Raw genomic sequence first — 18,223 nt, forward strand, 5'->3', positions numbered from 1 at the left:
CTTCCTGTGCCCTTTGAGGAAATGGATGAGGGGCTTCCATTACCAGTTCAGTAGTAAACTTCTACCTGACTCCATGTTGCAACAACCCAGAAAACAGGGTGAGAGGATTTTATGACAGCCATCTTTAAGTTATATTAGATATGTATCCTAACCTGAACTCTCTGGTAACCTACTCAGCTTGTTTCAGGGAGCGGAATGTAACTGAGAATACCAGTGGAGGGTATGGAAGTTTGAGTGGCACTTATATACATCATGGCAATATTCTGCAGTATGATTCTACTACCAGCAGTACCAGTCTTTCAGCACTACATCAACCCCACTATGGTTCTGCTAGCAGCTTGATATCACAGCCAACTAGTAATATGTCGCAACAGTACGGTAACTTGCAGCCATTACACTTACTCTCCAATGGAAATACATGCCAGTCACTGGACGGGTTAATGCCTCAGCAACAGCCACATTATGCGTCTGCCAGTAACATCACTACGACGTATTTTGGACCTCCAGTGCAACAACAGTACAGCTGTAGCAGTAATAATATAACACCGCGTGGATCCACGAGCAACATCAGCATGACATATCCTACAACTGCATCGCAACATTTCAGCTCTGACAGCAATTCTGCACTCGTGCAAGTACAGAAAAGCAACATCCATAATACATTTCCAACTACTAGTTCAACATTACTTCATCATAATGAAACAGAATTACTGGTTAAGGAAATAGCAATGTTGAACTTCAATCAGATGTGGAATCAAACAGTTTCAAAAGCTAAACCAGGTGAATCTCTCAATTACCAGCCAAGTGCATCATCACCTGTAGTACCACATTCCAGCAATTTAAGTGGCAGTGTTACTTCTGTAAGTCAACGGCAGATGTGTCCATTGGGTGAAAGTAGTTTGACCTCTGTGTCTGCCGGATTTTCTAGTTTCAGTACAGTGTCTGGTAATGGCCAAAGCTTGGATAGTGTTAGAAGTACTGTGATGCAAGAGACTAGGATTTCGGGAGTATCTGCAGAGAAGCATTTTTCTCCCAGCAGTAGTGTTCAGTATCAGCAACAAGGAATCAGCTCAGGTGAGCAACGAGCAGGCTTACACATTTCATAATCCAAGAGAAATTTGTGTACCAAATATGTCTTCACTTACTATACTTCTTTGTTTCCACTGAATATTTGGATTGCTTTGAAGATATTATTATTCATTTTTACAATAAAGTTATCTTTTATTTGGACATGATCCATCAGTGAACAACCCACATTTAAATCACTGATATGAATTGAACATTACTGGGTTTTTTCACTCTTCCTTTTTTGCCGTTTGTGTTGTTAAATGGCTGATCTGTGGGGTACGGAACCTGGAGTTTTAGTACTGGTTGCTTCATTCCTTAGAAATGCTGAAGTCTCAGATCTGTAGATGATGGATAACTTGTGTTCACCAACTTAAATTATTTAATATGCTCGTGTGCATAAATATGATATTGAGAAAAAACATTTAGTTGCATTTACATTTATTTACAGAAGTACTGGAAATGATTTCCTCTAACTTGTAAGCACTTCTGAATAGTAAACAACTGTCATAAATCTGTGCTACCAACCTTGACAAGAAATAACCATGTTGCCAATCTATGCATGTCATAGACTTGCAACTATGTATCTACTGTATAGAGACGTTTTGAACACCCTATACTTCTGATTTCTCACATTCACTTACAACAACATGACTGAAGCACACAATTGTGTGGTGAGGGTGATATCAGGACCACTTTTTAAAGGTCACAAAATAATGCAAAACCTAACCTAACTTTTTTTTAATTGTTAGGGTAACTTGTTTGTAGAATGTAGAATTGCATGACAGTTATACCAAATGCAGCTTTCAGTTTGATGGTGATAACTAATTAATGCTTTTCTTCTTTTCCTTTCTCAGTGTGTGAAATTTTGTGAATGAAAAATGATGAAATTGTCACAGCTTAATATATTATTTAGAAGTTATCAATTACAAGCATGGCAACACTGTGGAAACTTAAGTAGTAAGGTTCCCAAATAGAAAATAGTTTGCTACTACTGCTGCTGCTACCAGCACCCTAATGACTAATGTGGTGGTGGTGATAATGATGGTAATGATAATAAATGACAGCAGCAGTGGTGGTGGTGGTAGGAGTAGGAGTAATGGCAACAGTTACAGCATTCTGTAACATATTTACAATTGCAGACACTGTGGCTAATGAATGAGCTAAATTGTGTATTCTTAATAGTAAAACAACCATAAGATAGGATTATGCAAAACACGGCTACACATATCAGCTCATATGCCATCATCTAATGCTTTTTTGGTGTGCTGTTATTTAAAACAAATACCATAAAGGTATACATTAAAATGCCATTCATAATCCAGCATTAGTATTAGCATGCATATATATGTTATAACCATTGTGATAGTTTTTTTGTGATATTTCCTCTTTGTTATTCATAGGTTTTATGATGTCTTTTGTTTTGTTTTGTTTACAAGTTTTCCTGTTTCACATTTGTCATATCTCATTTTATCTTTCTGGTGTCATTTGCTAGTGTCCTGTTTCTGCAAGGCCAAGAAACATCTAAAATGTTAACTTTGTAGGAATTTTCACTATTTCCCATTTTACTGTTAAATTACAGAGTTACACTACCTAAACACAACAGTAATGCAACATTTGTAGACTGGAAGTGTGTGCAGTAGGAGGGTAGGCTTAATTAATTTTCCTTGTTTTTATGTTTACAGATGAGCTAATACTTTGTAGACTGTTACTGTAAAATGTGAGACAAGGTATTGATTTACAGAAAAGCTTCAGTTTTTTAAAGGCTGATGAGGACTGATTGAATGCATATGCAAAAGTTAAAGGATAAGTGAAATTTGATATGGGTGTGAGCTTATCTGTGCTTGTGTGCCTTTCACAGCAGGCTCAAGTGGAGGACAGGTTATTAGCGGTGGATCAACTTTCCCAGCTTGGGTTGGACTCAGACAGCAAGCATACCAGTACAGCAGTACACCAGTGAAACCTGCTACTGATAAACTGGTAAGTGTTTTGCAGAAAATTGCAAGAAATTATGTATCTTTGTATTCTTATGAATGATAATTTTATTGTTTAATTTGGTGTGGGTCTCCAACTTCAGTCCAGTAACCACTTTGTTCTTACAGTTATTTATATTCAGTTTCATATGTTAAAATAAAAATTAAGAGTGTCCAGATTAAAAGCTGTGTTACCTTTACTAACAGCTGGGATCCATTAACATTGCTGAAACATTACTCTCCCCCCCTCCCAAAAAAAAAAAAAAATTCTACTGTGGTTTGACCACAGCTGTAAGTGGATCAGTGACAACATTGAGCTCGATGTGGTTACTTTATTTTGGAAGTAAATGTAGAAGTGTTGTTTTAATGAGAGTTCCTTGTAATTGAAAAAATTCTATAGTGAATACTTGTTATAGGCACATAAACATGTGGAAATGTAAAAATAAACTTTATTTTGTGTTTTCATTTACATCACAATAATTTTAATTGAATTTGTATGTATTCAAAAGTATTAAAGCTGCTTACAGACAGTTTACACTCAGTTTACTAAGTAAAGATATGCTAGTTTCATAACAGCACAAATTCATACTTCAAAAGTGCTAGTATGATTCTTGGAACAACCATGGCATCTATGTAGTGCAGTAGTATGGGATAAACTTGAAATCTGTGTACCACTGTAGTATCATACTCTATGGTATAGGAAATTCTTTGAAAAGATGATTGTATACTCGGCTTGTCAAAGAATAGTCCACATCCTGTATTGAACCTGGAGGTTCATCACCGTGCTCACAAAAGTCCACCACCGGACTGTATCCTGAGCTGCATGCATGCAGTTTGCTCCATTGATTCCTATCTCCCTAAGGTCCATCTTAATGTTATCCTCCCACCTATGCGTATGTCTTCCCAGTGGTTTCCTCCCTTCAGGCCTTCCAACCAGTACCTTGCAAACACCCCTCCCTTCCACCATGCATGCCACATGTCCTGCCCACCTCATCCTCGATTTAATCACCGTAACAATGTCAGGTGAGGAGTATAGGCCATGAAGCTCATTATTATGCAATTTTCTCCGGGATCCATCTTCCTCCCTTTTAGGTCAAATATCCTCCTCAACATTCTGTTCTCAAAGACCCCCAATCTATGTTCCTCCTTCAAAGTGAGACCAAATTTTGCACCCGAACAGCACACATGCCAAAGATATGAGACGGGAGGACAAAATATTTTGAACTGAATGATAATAGAACGCATTCCTTGAATTTAATCTGCTCTTGATTTTGTAATGAATGTAATTCTGACTTGTTAGTGTCATCCCCAAGTACTTTAACTTTGTCACATTTATTTAAATATTTATTATCTGTCGCTATATTCTGGTTCTGCCCTGCATTCTGATGCTGAGACATGTCATATACTTCATCTTTTTTGCATTTATTTCTAGAAAAACATCCCTACTAGCCATCAAGAGTGTTTCTGTAGTTGCTTTTATAGTATTTATATCATTGCCCAACAGTTTAATATTAGCATAGAACAAAGCTGATGTGTCCCATTCAATTTCAAATGACAACATTGAAAGAGTGCGTGAGGCGTTTCAGCGAAGTCCCCGCAAGTCAGTGGCTAGAGGAAGCAGGGAATTGGGCATCCCAAAAATGACGATGTGGAAGCGGCTATGTTTTAAACCGTACAAGATGCGATTGGTGCAGGCCCGTAAACCATCAGACAAAGTGAAAAGGCGAGGCTTTTGTAAGGAGATGCAGTTAAAAAATGGAGGAAGATGGGTTCGTAGAAAGACTGATCTTCTCCGATGAAGCCACATTCCACATCAGTGGCAAGGTGAACAGTCACAATGTCCGTATCTGGGGAACCGAGCAACCGCATGCACAGATAGAGCACCAGCGTGACTCTCCAAAAGTCAACGTTTTCTGTGCGGTGTCCCGCAAGAAAGTACACGGCCCATTTTTCTTCGCTGAAGCAACTGTGACTGGCGACTCATTTTTGGACATGTTGGAAAGCTGGTTGTTACCCCAAGTGAATACCAATTATGACGATTACATTCTACAGCTGGACGGAGCTCCCCCCCATTTTCACAGGAATGTACGAGTGCTTCACAATCGTGTTTTTCCACATCACTGGATCGGACGTGCTGCTGCAAATGGAGACAACAATCTTCTCCCTTGGCCACCCTGTTCGCCAGATCTTACACCGTGCGATTTCTTTCTTTGGGGGTTTGTTAAAGACAGCGTTTATGTACCAACATTGCCCACGTCCATCCATGAACTTCGTGATCGGATAACGCATGCACTGCAGGCCATTACAGCGGACATGCTACACCGGGTGTGGATGTGTGTTGTGTGACCCAGGGTACACACATTGAAGGATTGTAATTAACACATGAGAAACTTGGACAGTTGCCGCCGCTGACGGTGTATGTTGTGCCCGTGTAAGGTGAAAAATAATTTTTTATTAACTTTTGAAACTGCACCATTCTTTTGTGTATACCCTGTACAGTTAACTGATGACTCTAATGTTTCAACAAAAACAAGAGTAATGTCTGCACACATTGTACTAGCTGCCCATAATACCAGCTTGAAAACAAGCAGTACCTTCCTCCACCAGAGAACTGCGCGTGCATGTGTGTGTGTGCACACGCATATGCTTAACTCCAGTGGGCTACAATGCAACCACCGGAACCACCCCTCTCTAATCCATCTGGAATACCCCTCCCAATGCGCACAGGATACAATAGAAAGAAAAGACAGAGAAACAAAAGACGGATATTGATCAGTCACATCAGTCAGCTGCAAGTCAGTCATCCAGCCTGGAACAAAGAGTCGAATGTAATGGGTCAAATTATTTTAGGCTATAGTATTTTCATAGATACTTCCAGGTAGATCTGTGCTAATAGGTTGTATGAAGGTAATGTTAGCAAAAAACTGATACGTTGTGTGATTTGAGCTGTTAGTGTTCATCTTCAATCTTGAAGATGGAGGTAGTATGTTCCTCTGAAATATTGGTATCTGGCTACAAGTCCATACTGTGTGACAGATGATATTAACCTACAAAATAGTTATTTCTAGAATATCTTTTCTCAAAATCAAGGTTTTGTCACATCCTCATATCCCTCTTTTTCACATCATCTCCAAAAGTTTGTTGTTTGATTGTATATTTTATTTCCTTCACTAATTTGTTCTGTAGCTAGGCAGATTTATAATTAATACTACTTCCATACTACTGAAACTTTTTTTCTGCTATGACGTACTGTCTGCTTTGGGGCTTGGTTGGATGGTTGGTGTACATACCACTAGGTGGTATCACTAAGTGAAGAGTTACGGACCAGAAAAGTACAAGGGTTGCTGCAGGAGATTGGTGATGCTGCGGCTGAAGAGGAGGGCTTGGCGGCCCTCCAAGCCACAGGCTGGGACGTACAAGCTGCTGCAAGACACGTTAAGCTTAGTCGACTGCTGAGGTCAGTCTGCTTGTGTATGGTTGCCAGATTTCTCATTTCAGGTCATAGAATTAGCCAGTCTTGTGGGGAAGAATTGGGGAAAAGATGATAAATATTAAATTCTATTTGGAGAATCATAAATATAGTTTGAACAAAAATACCATATCAAATTAATGTACATAGCTTGTGTTAATATTTGATGTTATATTTATTTGTGTATCTGCAACTGTTTTGAAGTGCATACTGGTAGTATTTGCTGCATGACATGTTAATTTTTAACGAACTTAACAGAATTGACTCCTTTGTAGATACCCCGACTAGATGATCAGTAATGAGAAAATTCACTCAACAAGAACATTCATACAGATGCTTAATATACACTTGAAAATAAACAGTAAATTACAGGTCTGTTACCAGGATTCAAGGGTCTGGTGGAGGGCTTCAGTTAATTCGGTGATGAACCTTTGGGTTTGGTATGCCATCTAGTTAGTTATAGGCCAGATATTTGTGGATTGGTGGAATGAAATAGTGATCACAAACAGCGTGTGTTGTTGTTGACATGCTGCTTTTTAAAGTACATGTAACAGGACAGTTATTTTTTCTGATAGACCTTTCTGGCATGAGGTGATGAAATAAGTAACAGTTCCTTATCATCAGATTTGAAGTTTCTGCAGCTGTGATAATTTTAATTGCGGCTTTTTGGCTTGTGACACAATGTAGTGATAAATTATCAAAAACATTGGGAACCACTTAGAAGACTGCAGTCCATTCCTTTGGATACCTGGCAGTCCTATGCGTGTAAGAATGCTGTAGGTGAGTGATGAGCATTTTGTCAGAGTTGAGCAAGCATGTTTGGTTCTTGGTTGCAGCTTCTGTTTTTAACAAAGCATTATAAAGAATTCTGGTTTTCTCTAACCCCTACAGTGGCTGCCTCTAACAAAAAACACATAGATTATAGATAGTTTCACTGTATTCAGTAGTAATGTGCATGTGTGTTCTTATTGTTTTCTTAAATTAGTATTGTGAATTCAATTAATTAGACTGAAGACCTAAGTATTTTGGTTTAAATGTGTCTGTATATATATATTTTAAAGGTTGTAATCCAATGCCCAAATTACTGAAATATTGAAGTTGTATTTGCTATTTAGTAGTGGATTGCACCAGTCAGTTTCATTATAAAAATGGCTGTGTTGTGGGTTGTGGCTCCATGTTGTCTGGTAGAAGTTTACTGATGAACTTACCGCCTCACTCATCATCCTGATGATGAAGACAGTAAGCATCTCTGAAACATCAGTAAACTTCTGCCAGACTACATGACACTACAACCCAGAAGACAGCCATCTTCACAGTTACCAGAAATTCTACTATTTTCAGTAATAATCAGTCTTGATTTATTGGGTTACTGGGCAGACACAATTATACTTTTTATTTGTAATTAATGACACATCAAAAAAACTGTGAAGCTTGTAAACTTTAAATGAATTTGAATTTTGTTAGTAACATTTTCTTCATGGCAGGTATGATAATTAAACTGTCATGACTAAGTTCTTCTTGATTTTGGTAGTTACATTTCCTTAATGTAAGATCATATCATGTATTTGCCACATTGAAAGGGTTAAAATTCCCGTTTCAGGCTGGGCATAGCTTCAAGACATCAGTGTGAAGTAGCACTACAGAAATCAAGCTGGAATCTTGAACAAGCCGCATGCACAATATTGGATGGATTGAAGAGTTAAAGTCAGTATCCTTGGGTTGGGTTTGCACAGCTGATTTTGGGATATATATTTTGTGTAGCTAAAATTTGGTAGCACATCCACCAAACACTTTTTGGTGTCATGAAACCAAGATCATTCTTAATTGAGTCCTACATTATATTCTTTTTATGGTTATTCAGTTGTAGTTATATGCAGATTTACATTCTGGTTTTGACTCTACATATTGAAAATTATTTTTCTGAATGTCATAGCATAAATTAAACTAGACAGTATACCTACTTCAATTGTCGTGAATGTAGAAATAAATTGTGTCTCAGGTTATAATTTTTGAGCCACAACAAACTAGTAGCAAATATGACATTATACATGTGTATTATTTTAGTATAATACAAGGTTCTGGAGTGTACACATTTAATTTTGAGATTTTTATCTGCAAGAATAAATGTGGATGAATACGCAGCTTACATGTTTGCTTAATGAAATAAAAACTGTAATTGAATTACAAAATCACAAAAATAATCTGACTGAAATGTATAGATGTATACCATAAATATTTGTTGAATTTTTCAGTTATACACAATAATGCCATTGTGATAGTAACATATTACATATTTGATACATTAATGTTCTGGGAAGCTGAAGGCAAAACAAGTGTGCAGGTTTGGAAACAGTTTTTTTATATCTCAGATGTTAGACTGTGAAATACTCTCCTTTTTGTATTTATAATAATATATAGGGAAATCCATTCAAGAATATTTCTTCTGTTGACTGTAATGTTGTAATGGAAATATGTTGAAGTAATTAAGATTGTTGCATTGGTGACTGAATGTATTAGCAGAAAAATTTAATAAGTGGGTAAAGGTTAAAAATGCACAATACAAAAAGCAGATTTTGTCTTACCTTTGTAAAGGCCTAAGTGAGGGTGTTCATTGATTAGCCATAGAAACAAAAAGAAAGAAACCAACTAACTAACTAGATGACTTACGGAACCCGAAGGTTCATCACTGAATTCACCAATGCCCTTCACTGGACCTTATCCAGGGCCAACAAAATCCAGTCTCCTTCAACTCCTATCTACCATAGATCCCAACTGAGATTATCCTCCCATATACGTCTAGGTCTCCCCAGCGGTCTCTTCCCTTCAGACTTCCCAACCAATACCCGGTGCACACCTCTTGTCCCATCCATGCGCGCTACATGCCCTGCCCATGTCATTCTTCTTGACTTAATCACCCTGACAATATTGGAGGAGGAGTACAAATTTTTAAACTCATCATTATTCAGTTTTCTCTCCTAGGCCCAAATACCCTACTCAACACCCAATTCTCAAACACCTGCAATCTATGTTCTCTCTCAGAGTGAGAGACCATGTTTCACACCCATACAAAACAACAGACAGGTTCTTAGAAATCAAACGGAAAGACAAAATGTTTTGAACTGAGAAGTAACAAATATTTCTGGAATTCAGTCTCCTCCTAACTTCCTCATGAATATCATTTTGATATGTTATTATTGTTCCCGAATATTTGAACTTTCAAAGGATTTATTAGCCACCCTAAGACAATTCTGCATGACTGTCTCCAGACGAGATACTAACATGTACTTAGTTTTCTTTTCTGAATTTACTTCTAGCCCCACCTTTCTACTGGCCTCTAGTAAAACTTCTGCGTTCCTCTTTATTGTATTCATATCGACCCCAATAAATTAACATCATCAGCATGTGCCAATAGTTGATGTGTCCCATTCAATTGCAGACTCTCCTGCCTACCTTGGACTTTCCTGAAGGCTTATTCTAAAGCAAAGTTAAAGAGCAATGGAGACAAAGCATCTCCTTGTTTCAGACCATTCTTGATGGAAAACGAGTCAGATAAATATTTACCTATGTGAATTGTGCTACAAGTTTCATTTAAGCACATATTAAACTAACTAGCTTCTTTGGTATAACAAATTTAATAAGAATATTACACAGTACTTTTCTCTTCACAGTCATAGGCATTTTTTAAATATATTAATAATTAATAATTGAACTCCCATTTTTTTCTCTAGTATCTGATGTATGCAAAAAATCTGATCAATTGTTGATCTGTTTCGTCTGAACCCACACTGATGATCCCCAATAATTTAATTCACATGTGGAGTTAATCTTGCCAGAAGAATGTTTGATAGAATTTTGTATGAGGTTGATACAAGAGAAATTTTTTCTGTAATTACCACACTCAATATTGTCCCCCTTCTTATGAATAGGAATAATTATGGATTCCTTCCATTGTTGTGGCATATCTTCCTTATCCCAAATTAACTGAATAAGCTTATGGATCCTCATATGCAACCCTTTGCCACCTGCTTTAATTAATTCTGCTGGAATTTGATCAATACCTGGAGATGTATAACTTTTCAACTTTCCAATGGCTAGTTAACTTAATCTAAACTAGGTTCTGGCAGTAACAGTTCAGTTGTATGCATTTTAATCTGTGTAACATCATCAGTCCCGTGAACATTTAAGAGCTGGCTAAAGAAATTTTTCTACCTATTCACAGTTTTTATTGGATCTGCAAGCAAATTGCTGTTATCATCCTTTATCAAATTAGTCTGAGGTTGGTATCCTTTCTTAAAGTTATTAATGCCTCTGTACAGGTCTCTGATATTTTTTCTCTTATTATTTGTCTCAAGTTCAATAATTTTGCCCTTCGGGTATTCCCTTTTCTTATTCCTAAAGGTTGTATTATTTTCACGTCTCACTTTACATAAATTATCCATATTTGTTTTGTTTGGGTCCTACAACCATTAAAATTTTGTTTGCTTCCTTTGATGTATTAATTTTGAACACTCTTCATCAAACCACTGTTTATTTTGCTTTCTCCTGTAGTATACTAGTTTCTCTTTGGCTGAAAGTTTCTGACATTTTCCCACTCCCTGTTGATGTCCACATTTTCTTTATCTGTATCTGTCTCTAAAATCTGAAACCTATTCGACATTTCATTTTCAGACGTATTGAACTAAAAAGAAGGACTTAATGTAGTGGTGTGAGGCCTTATAAAGGCAAAAATACTCTCAAGGTATGACACGGGACATGTACAAATGGGCAGGTCCTTGTGGCTTTGTTTCTGCTGCCTTTTTCTTCTCATACTGAACTAAATTTGTAACATGTTCGTTGGTGTAGAAGTGTCATATTCTTAAAGTTAATTGTTATCGGATCTTTTTCCATCATCTTCATTTAAAATAAAAACCATGTCGTTTTGGAAACTGGCTCTGTTTCTGTCTTCAGGCAAGAGGTACCTACTCATATGGGTCCATCAGAAAGAGCTATTCTCTATCACTGGACAACAGATGTCATTCAGCTGTCTCAACATATCCACCTGAAAACAGGTCTTGTCAGCAGGTGATAGTAAGAATAAAATAAAATAAAAATTATGGGGCCACTCATAAAACTCTAAAAATGACCAGCAGCAAAAACACAATAATTGACAATGAATCAAACTGAAAGGGGGGGTGCAATTTTATTCCTAATAAATTAAGTGGATTCATAAGGGAATTTTGAGAATGACTACAATGAAACAATTATATTCCATGAATTTTGGGCATGTTACTCGTGTACATTATTTTCTGAGTTGGGGCGGGGGGGAGTTGTTTTGTATGGGTGCGAAATACGGTCTTTCACTCTGAGGGAGGAACACAGGTTGCAGGTGTTTGAGAATAGGGCGTTGAGGAGGATATTTGGGCCTAGGAGAGAAGACGATGGGACATGGAGAAAAGTGCATAATGACAAACTTAAAAATTTGTACTCCTCCCCCAGTATCATCAGGGTGATTAAGTCAAGTAGAATGAGATGGGCGGGGCATGTGGGGCACATGGATGGGGCAAAAGGTGTACACCTGGTATTGGTCAGGAAGCCTGGGGGAAGAGACCGCTGGGAAGACCTAGATATAGATGGGAGGAAACTATCAAGCGGGATCTATGGAAGATAGAAGTTGAAGGAGACTGGATTTTGTTGGCCCAGGACAGACACTGGTGGGGGGCTTTGGTTAATTCGGTGATGAACCTTCTGGTTCTGTAAGCCAACTAGTTAGTTATTAGGAGGGGTGCTAGTGCCCCTTCTTACTATAGGTCCTGCTGTAAGTGATATTAGTTTACAAATGTAGTATCATGTAACTCTTGTTCAGTTCAGTTATGTCTGCAAGTGATACTTAATTTACAGGCTTGTGATTCATGGTAATTACCGACAATGCACAATGGACTGGAATAGAATCATCTCCGAGAAGATTCTGTCTGGCCTAAAGAAATGAAAACAGATACATTTCTACAGCTGTGACTGTCAGTGAAAGCTTATGGCTTCTCAGTTGTTAGAGTAGAACAGATCTGTGATTAATTAATTTATTTATTTAAGGGGGGAGTCTTTTTATTTAAGCACAAAGGCTTTATTTACTTCAGAGAATTAGCTTTAAAGTCACTGAATATCAGAATTGTATATTTTTTAAGATATTATGTTTTAGGGTAGATGAGCTTTCTAAAGTGCTAGTATGTTAAAAATAATACTTGTGTTTATCATAATTAAAGACAGCACAGAAATACAGTATCCAGTATTAAAATTAATTAACGTAAGTCATTGTTGGTAAACATATGTTATTAAAAGGTGTCTCAGTAAATGTACAATATGACATGACATACCCATAATACTCTTGTTATTGGTGAAGGTTGTTGATCATTCTGCTCTGTATTTATCAGATTCATTACTGTCATTGATGTGTTACAATTATGCAGTTTGAGTAATATGTATAAATATGTACAGTGTTAATGTTGGTCTTCTGAGTTGTGATGCTGTGTGAATTCTAAGCCTTCAGTCCTGAAGATAGAAGCAAAATGTCGGTATTTACTGACACATCCGCACAACGTGTGACCTAGAAGACCAACATAGATGTCTTCACTGCTGTGAAATGCTCAAATGTCATAGGTATGTACAGTGTATGTCAATAGATCATTTGTATTTATTAAAAAAAGAATGTTTTCCTTGTTTGCATGCATCCGGTAATTGGCTGAAAATTCTGTATAATTTTCAGTATGCAACACAGTTGTATTATATATTACTCCCCCCCACCGATAAGAAGTTGGGAACATTTAATCCAGAAAATGACATATGACATGATTTGCACCAAAATCCATTGTTTTAGGTTGAACTTAATTTGCTTTGTTTCACAATGAAAAGAGTGCATTGAACTTCAAAATGTTGCATCGCTAATTATAGCAAATGTCCACAGATGCAATGATAAGATGTAAACCTTGATGGAAATTCTGGGTCCCTGTTGTAGATTGTATTTAATATGGTTTGTTTAATGATAATAGATTATGTAGCTTTGGACAGTAGGATGATTAGTGAATTAAAGAATCGAAAGGATGTGGAAGGACACAGTTATGGCGTAATTTAAGGTAATATCCTAGTATTTGCCTGGAGGGAATCAGAAAAACCTCGGGATAGCTCGTCTTGGGATCAAGATGTGGATCAGGGAATTCCAAAATATGAAATAGTGTTCAGTCTTTGTATTACAAATAAAAACAAAGCTCTTGATTTATGATGCACAGTAAATATACACTTTTTCAAATGTATTTCCTTGCATAATAATTATTATTTATTTCTTATTTACAAATGCCCATTTCTCATACTCTGTATCTTCCAAGTAAAAAAAATTATAACAATTCTTCCTCCATAAAGTGCGCTCAGGCAAGTGCTGACAGAGATAGGAAGGATTAAAAAAGTTTATTGTTCTAAGTACAGACATTTCTTTTTGATATAGAATTATTTTATAAACTGAACAGTACATTCCATAAATCTAGTTTCACAAAATTCAACATACTAGAAGTGAGATGTGTACATTGTGATCAACAAGAAGCAAGCACTTGAAACTTTTAAGTTCACAACTGGAAGTTATGTAAGCATACAGCTGGCATCATAAATAATTTCATCCATTTGTGTATCTCCTTTTATATGAAGATAGCTGCCTTCTGTGTTGTAGTTGCATATAGTCTGGTAGAAGTTTACCAGTGTTTCAGAGGTCTTTGCTGCCTTCATCATCAGGGCACTGAGCCACCTTGTATTTGTTTCTATGTGACATTTTTATGCCTTCCGTTAACTACAATGATTTATGCCAGATGTTTGCCTAATTTGAATAAAAGCATAAATTAATGTTAATTACTTTTCTGAGTCCTCCACAAATAAAACAGAGGTGAAAGGTGTACTTCAGTTGGTTGCCCATTTTCCCTTGTAGACCAGTCAGCAAAATAGGAGACTGGTGTTGATACGAAGATCATGTTCGCATGTTTGACTTTTTTACTCACACATAGGCCTACTCATTAAAATTGTGCACTTGTATTATTTAACTATGTATGTTTCTGAGCTTCCATGTTTAACTCATACCAAGAGCAACTGGAAATGGGTGCCAAAATATGCAAATTATGATGTTCAAAAAGAATGATTGTTGTTTGTAATGAACATTTCTTAATGAGCAAAAAGTAATCATTAATATTGTCATTTGCATTATTGCTGTATTATTTGTGGTGCATTGGGAATACTATAAGTGCAAGGGAAACAGGTATTTCTTTGATTTATTCATGACTTATTCATCATTCTGACTTGAAGATTCCATGTTTGAATCTGGCCATAGACAAATGATTTTATTTTCAAAATTGCATACTTTAGAACTTTTCATTTCGCAGGATACTAATGACATTAAAAAATACTAATTGCTATGTTAGCCCTTGAAGGGCTGTTTTCAAGACCTGACATCTTTAATAAGATTTCCAGAACCTTGAACTTCAACCACAGATCTCATTTCTTTTGGCATGGACTCAGCATTACATGCCAGTTCTACGATAACATTGAGAAGCTAATGAGACATATTAGTGTCTTTGTTCAATGTACATCTCGCACAAATCACTGTAGTCAAGGGAAGGTGTGGAAGATACACATAGACATATACAAGAAGATCAGAAATGATTGGAATCATAATAACACCTGTATGCTTACATCATTATTTTTGTTGTACGGAGTTTCCAGTACACCACAGAGTCTTTCTGGTATTTCTGTGGCCAAAACAATTTGGAACACGTTGCATTTCTGGGTGCATGGTTGACCTTCAAACTTGAGTCATCAAGGAATTGAATTAATGCTTCTGTCCTTACCTCAGTTTTTGCGCTTTGTTGAAGGTAAATTTTCCAATTTTTGTTTGGTTTTGTGCGATTTTTGGACATGCTGGGTCCGGCAGAGACCGTGTTAGGCAGAGATTGTATCTGACGGAGACTGGTTGAAGCAGAGATTGAGTGAGACAAAGCGTACCTCCTATAGATTGGGTTTGACAGAGACTACTTGTATGGATATAGCAGTGAAAATTTTTCAAAATTTTTGAAAAATCAAAAAATGCTGGAAATTTTCTGAAAAGCGCACAAAACCAAAAACTTTCGAAATTTTTTAAACAAATTTGAAAGTAACATTTTTCAAAAAAAATTCGGTTTTGTGCACTTTTTGAACAATTTCCAACATCTTTTAAATTTTTGAAAATTTTAATTTTTTTTTCAAAAATCCTCCCCACCCGATCGCTCTCAGCATAGTGCTCTGTATCATCCGGTCTTTGACGCAATTTTCTCTGACGGACCCTGTCTCAGTACCGTCCGGTCTCTGTATGATACTCTAGTATAACTACTTAACCTAACGTAACTTAACCTAACCCAACCTAAAATAACAACCTCAACTAATTAACCCAACCTCACCTAACCTAACCCAAACTAACCTCACCTAAACTAACCTAACCCAACCTAACCTTACCCAACATAACCCAACCAAACAACCTCACCTAACCTAACCCAACCTATCCTTAACCGAGCCTCACATCAACTAACCTAACTCAGTCCTATCTTACCTCTGAGACATGCGGAGTCCGACAGACCGTGTGAGGCAGAGATCGTATCTGACGGAGACCGGTTGAACCAGAGATCGGGTGAGACAGCGTGACTCCTATAGAACGGCTTTGACAGGGACCGCTTCTGTTATGGATCTAGCAGTGAAAGTTTTTCAAAAGAAATTACAAATTTCGAAATTTTTGGGAAAAAATTTGAAAATAAAATTTTTCAATTTTTTTTGGTTTTTTGCAGTCTGGACAATTTCCAACATTTTTTAATTTTTTGGAAATTTTGAAAATTTTCAATAATTTTTCAAAAGTCCTCCCCACACGATCGCTCTCAGCATAGTGTTCTGCATCATCCGGTCTTTGATGCAATTCTCTCTGACGGACCCTGTCTCAGTACCGTCCGATCTCTGTATGAGACTAGGTTAACTTTACCTAACCTTACGTAACCGAACCTAACCTAACCCAACCTCACCTAATCTAACCCAGCCTAACCTAATCCAATCTAACCTCACCTAAGATAACCTAACCTATCCTATTTTAACCCAACCTAACCTTACAAAACCCAACCTAACTTAATCTCACCTAAACTAACCCAACCTGTCCTCAACTAACCTAACCCAACCTAAACTAACCTAACCTAACTTAAACTAACCAAACCTAACTTAACCTAATCTCACCTAACCTATCCTATTTTAACCCAAAATAACCTTACCCAAACTAACCTAATCTCACCTTGCCTAATCTAACCCAACCTATCCTTACCGAACCTCACATCACCTAACCTAACCTAACTCAGCCTTAGATAAGGCAGGGATCGGGTGAGACAGCGTGCCTCCTATAGTTCGGGTTTGACAGAGACCGCTTGTATGGATCTAGCAGTGAAAATTTTTCAAAAAATGGTGGAAATTGAAGCGCACAAAGACAAAATTTTCGAATTTTTTTTATAAAATTTTGAAAGTAAATTGTTCAAAAAGATTTCTGTTTTGTGCACTTTCTGGACAAATTCCAACACTTCTTAAAAATTTTGGAAATTTTGAAAATTTCACAAATCCTCCCCATCGCCTTCCCTCGCCTCGCCTTGCCTCCCGTTGTCTGGAGTTGCCTAGCATTGCCTCGTCTTCCCTCGACTTGCCTGGCCTTGCTTCGCCTTGACTGTCCTTACCTGGCCTTGCGACGCCCTGCCTCGCCTTGCACTACCTCGCCTAACCTCACCTCGCATGGTCTCGCCTGGAGTAGTCTGGCCTCAACTGGCATCGCCTTGCATCTCTTGACCTCGCCTTCCCTGGAATTGCCTGGATTCTCCTTGCCACGCCTTGCCTGGACTTCCTGGACTTGCCTAACCTTGCCAATATTTGCATCCCCTCGCCTCACCTGGCCACGCTTGTCACCTGCCCTCGCATGCCCTTGCTTGGCCTCGATTGACCTCGCCTTGCCCCGCCTCTCCTTGTCTTGCATGACCTTGAATGGCATTGACTCGCCTTGCTTCGCCTTGTCTGGCCTTACCTCGCCTTTCATGGAATTGCCTATCTTTGCCTGGCCTTGCCTCCTCTTTTCTCGCAACGTCTGGCCTCGCCTCGCCATGAATCGCGTCGACTCGCCTTACCTCGCCCTGCCACGCACTTTACATGGCCTTGCCTCGACTTGCCTGGTTTTTCCTGGACTTAACTCGCCTCTCCTTGCCTGCCTCGACTGCCCTCGCATGGACTCGCCTTGCCTAGCTTTGCTTGGCCTTGCCTGGCATTGCTTTGCTTCGCCTCCCCTTGACTCGCCCTGCCTAGCATTCCTGGTTTTGCATGGCTTTGCCTGAATTTGCATCGCCATGCCTCGCATTGCCTGGCCTTTAATGGACTTTCCTGACCTTGTCTGGTCTTGCCAGGTCTTGAATGGCCGTGCCTGGGCTTGCGTGGCTCTGCCTCGCCTTGCCACGGCCTGCCTCCCCTTGTTTCGCTTTGCCTGGCCTTGCATCGCTTTCGTCTTCTTCCATGGCCTTGCCTCAACTTCCTTCGCCCAAACTGGCCTCGAATCCCTCGCATGGCCTCGTCTTGCCTAGCCCTGTCTTGATAAGTCGCATGTCCCAAGTTTTGAGAAGTCACTTGTCCCAAGTCTTGAGAAGTCACTTGTCCCAAGTCTTGAGAAGTCACT

At 38.2% G+C, this 18,223-nt stretch overlaps 1 protein-coding gene across 15 annotated transcripts in view; it reads left to right on the forward strand.

Moving 5' to 3' along the window:
• Ack (activated Cdc42 kinase) overlaps window positions 1-13,787 on the forward strand; it is a 67,107-nt gene extending 53,320 nt beyond the window's left edge. For 14 of the 15 annotated variants that reach the window (XM_087344389.1, XM_087344392.1, XM_087344391.1 and 11 more), the window contains 4 exons: window positions 188-1,074; window positions 2,927-3,045; window positions 6,335-6,495; window positions 8,108-13,787. In XM_087344389.1, the coding sequence (XP_087200515.1) occupies window positions 188-1,074; window positions 2,927-3,045; window positions 6,335-6,495; window positions 8,108-8,210 (1,270 nt within the window). In that variant the 3' untranslated portion in view covers window positions 8,211-13,787. The remainder of the gene's footprint in view (window positions 1-187; window positions 1,075-2,926; window positions 3,046-6,334; window positions 6,496-8,107) is intronic. The other variant, XM_087344401.1, reaches the window with a different exon arrangement.
• The last annotated feature ends 4,436 nt before the right edge of the window (window positions 13,788-18,223 follow it).

The sequence above is a fragment of the Zootermopsis nevadensis genome, unplaced genomic scaffold (assembly GCF_977971745.1).
Source record: "Zootermopsis nevadensis isolate Lab colony 2312 unplaced genomic scaffold, Znev_1.0 Znev_ptg000007l, whole genome shotgun sequence".
Classification (NCBI taxonomy): domain Eukaryota; kingdom Metazoa; phylum Arthropoda; class Insecta; order Blattodea; family Termopsidae; genus Zootermopsis; species Zootermopsis nevadensis.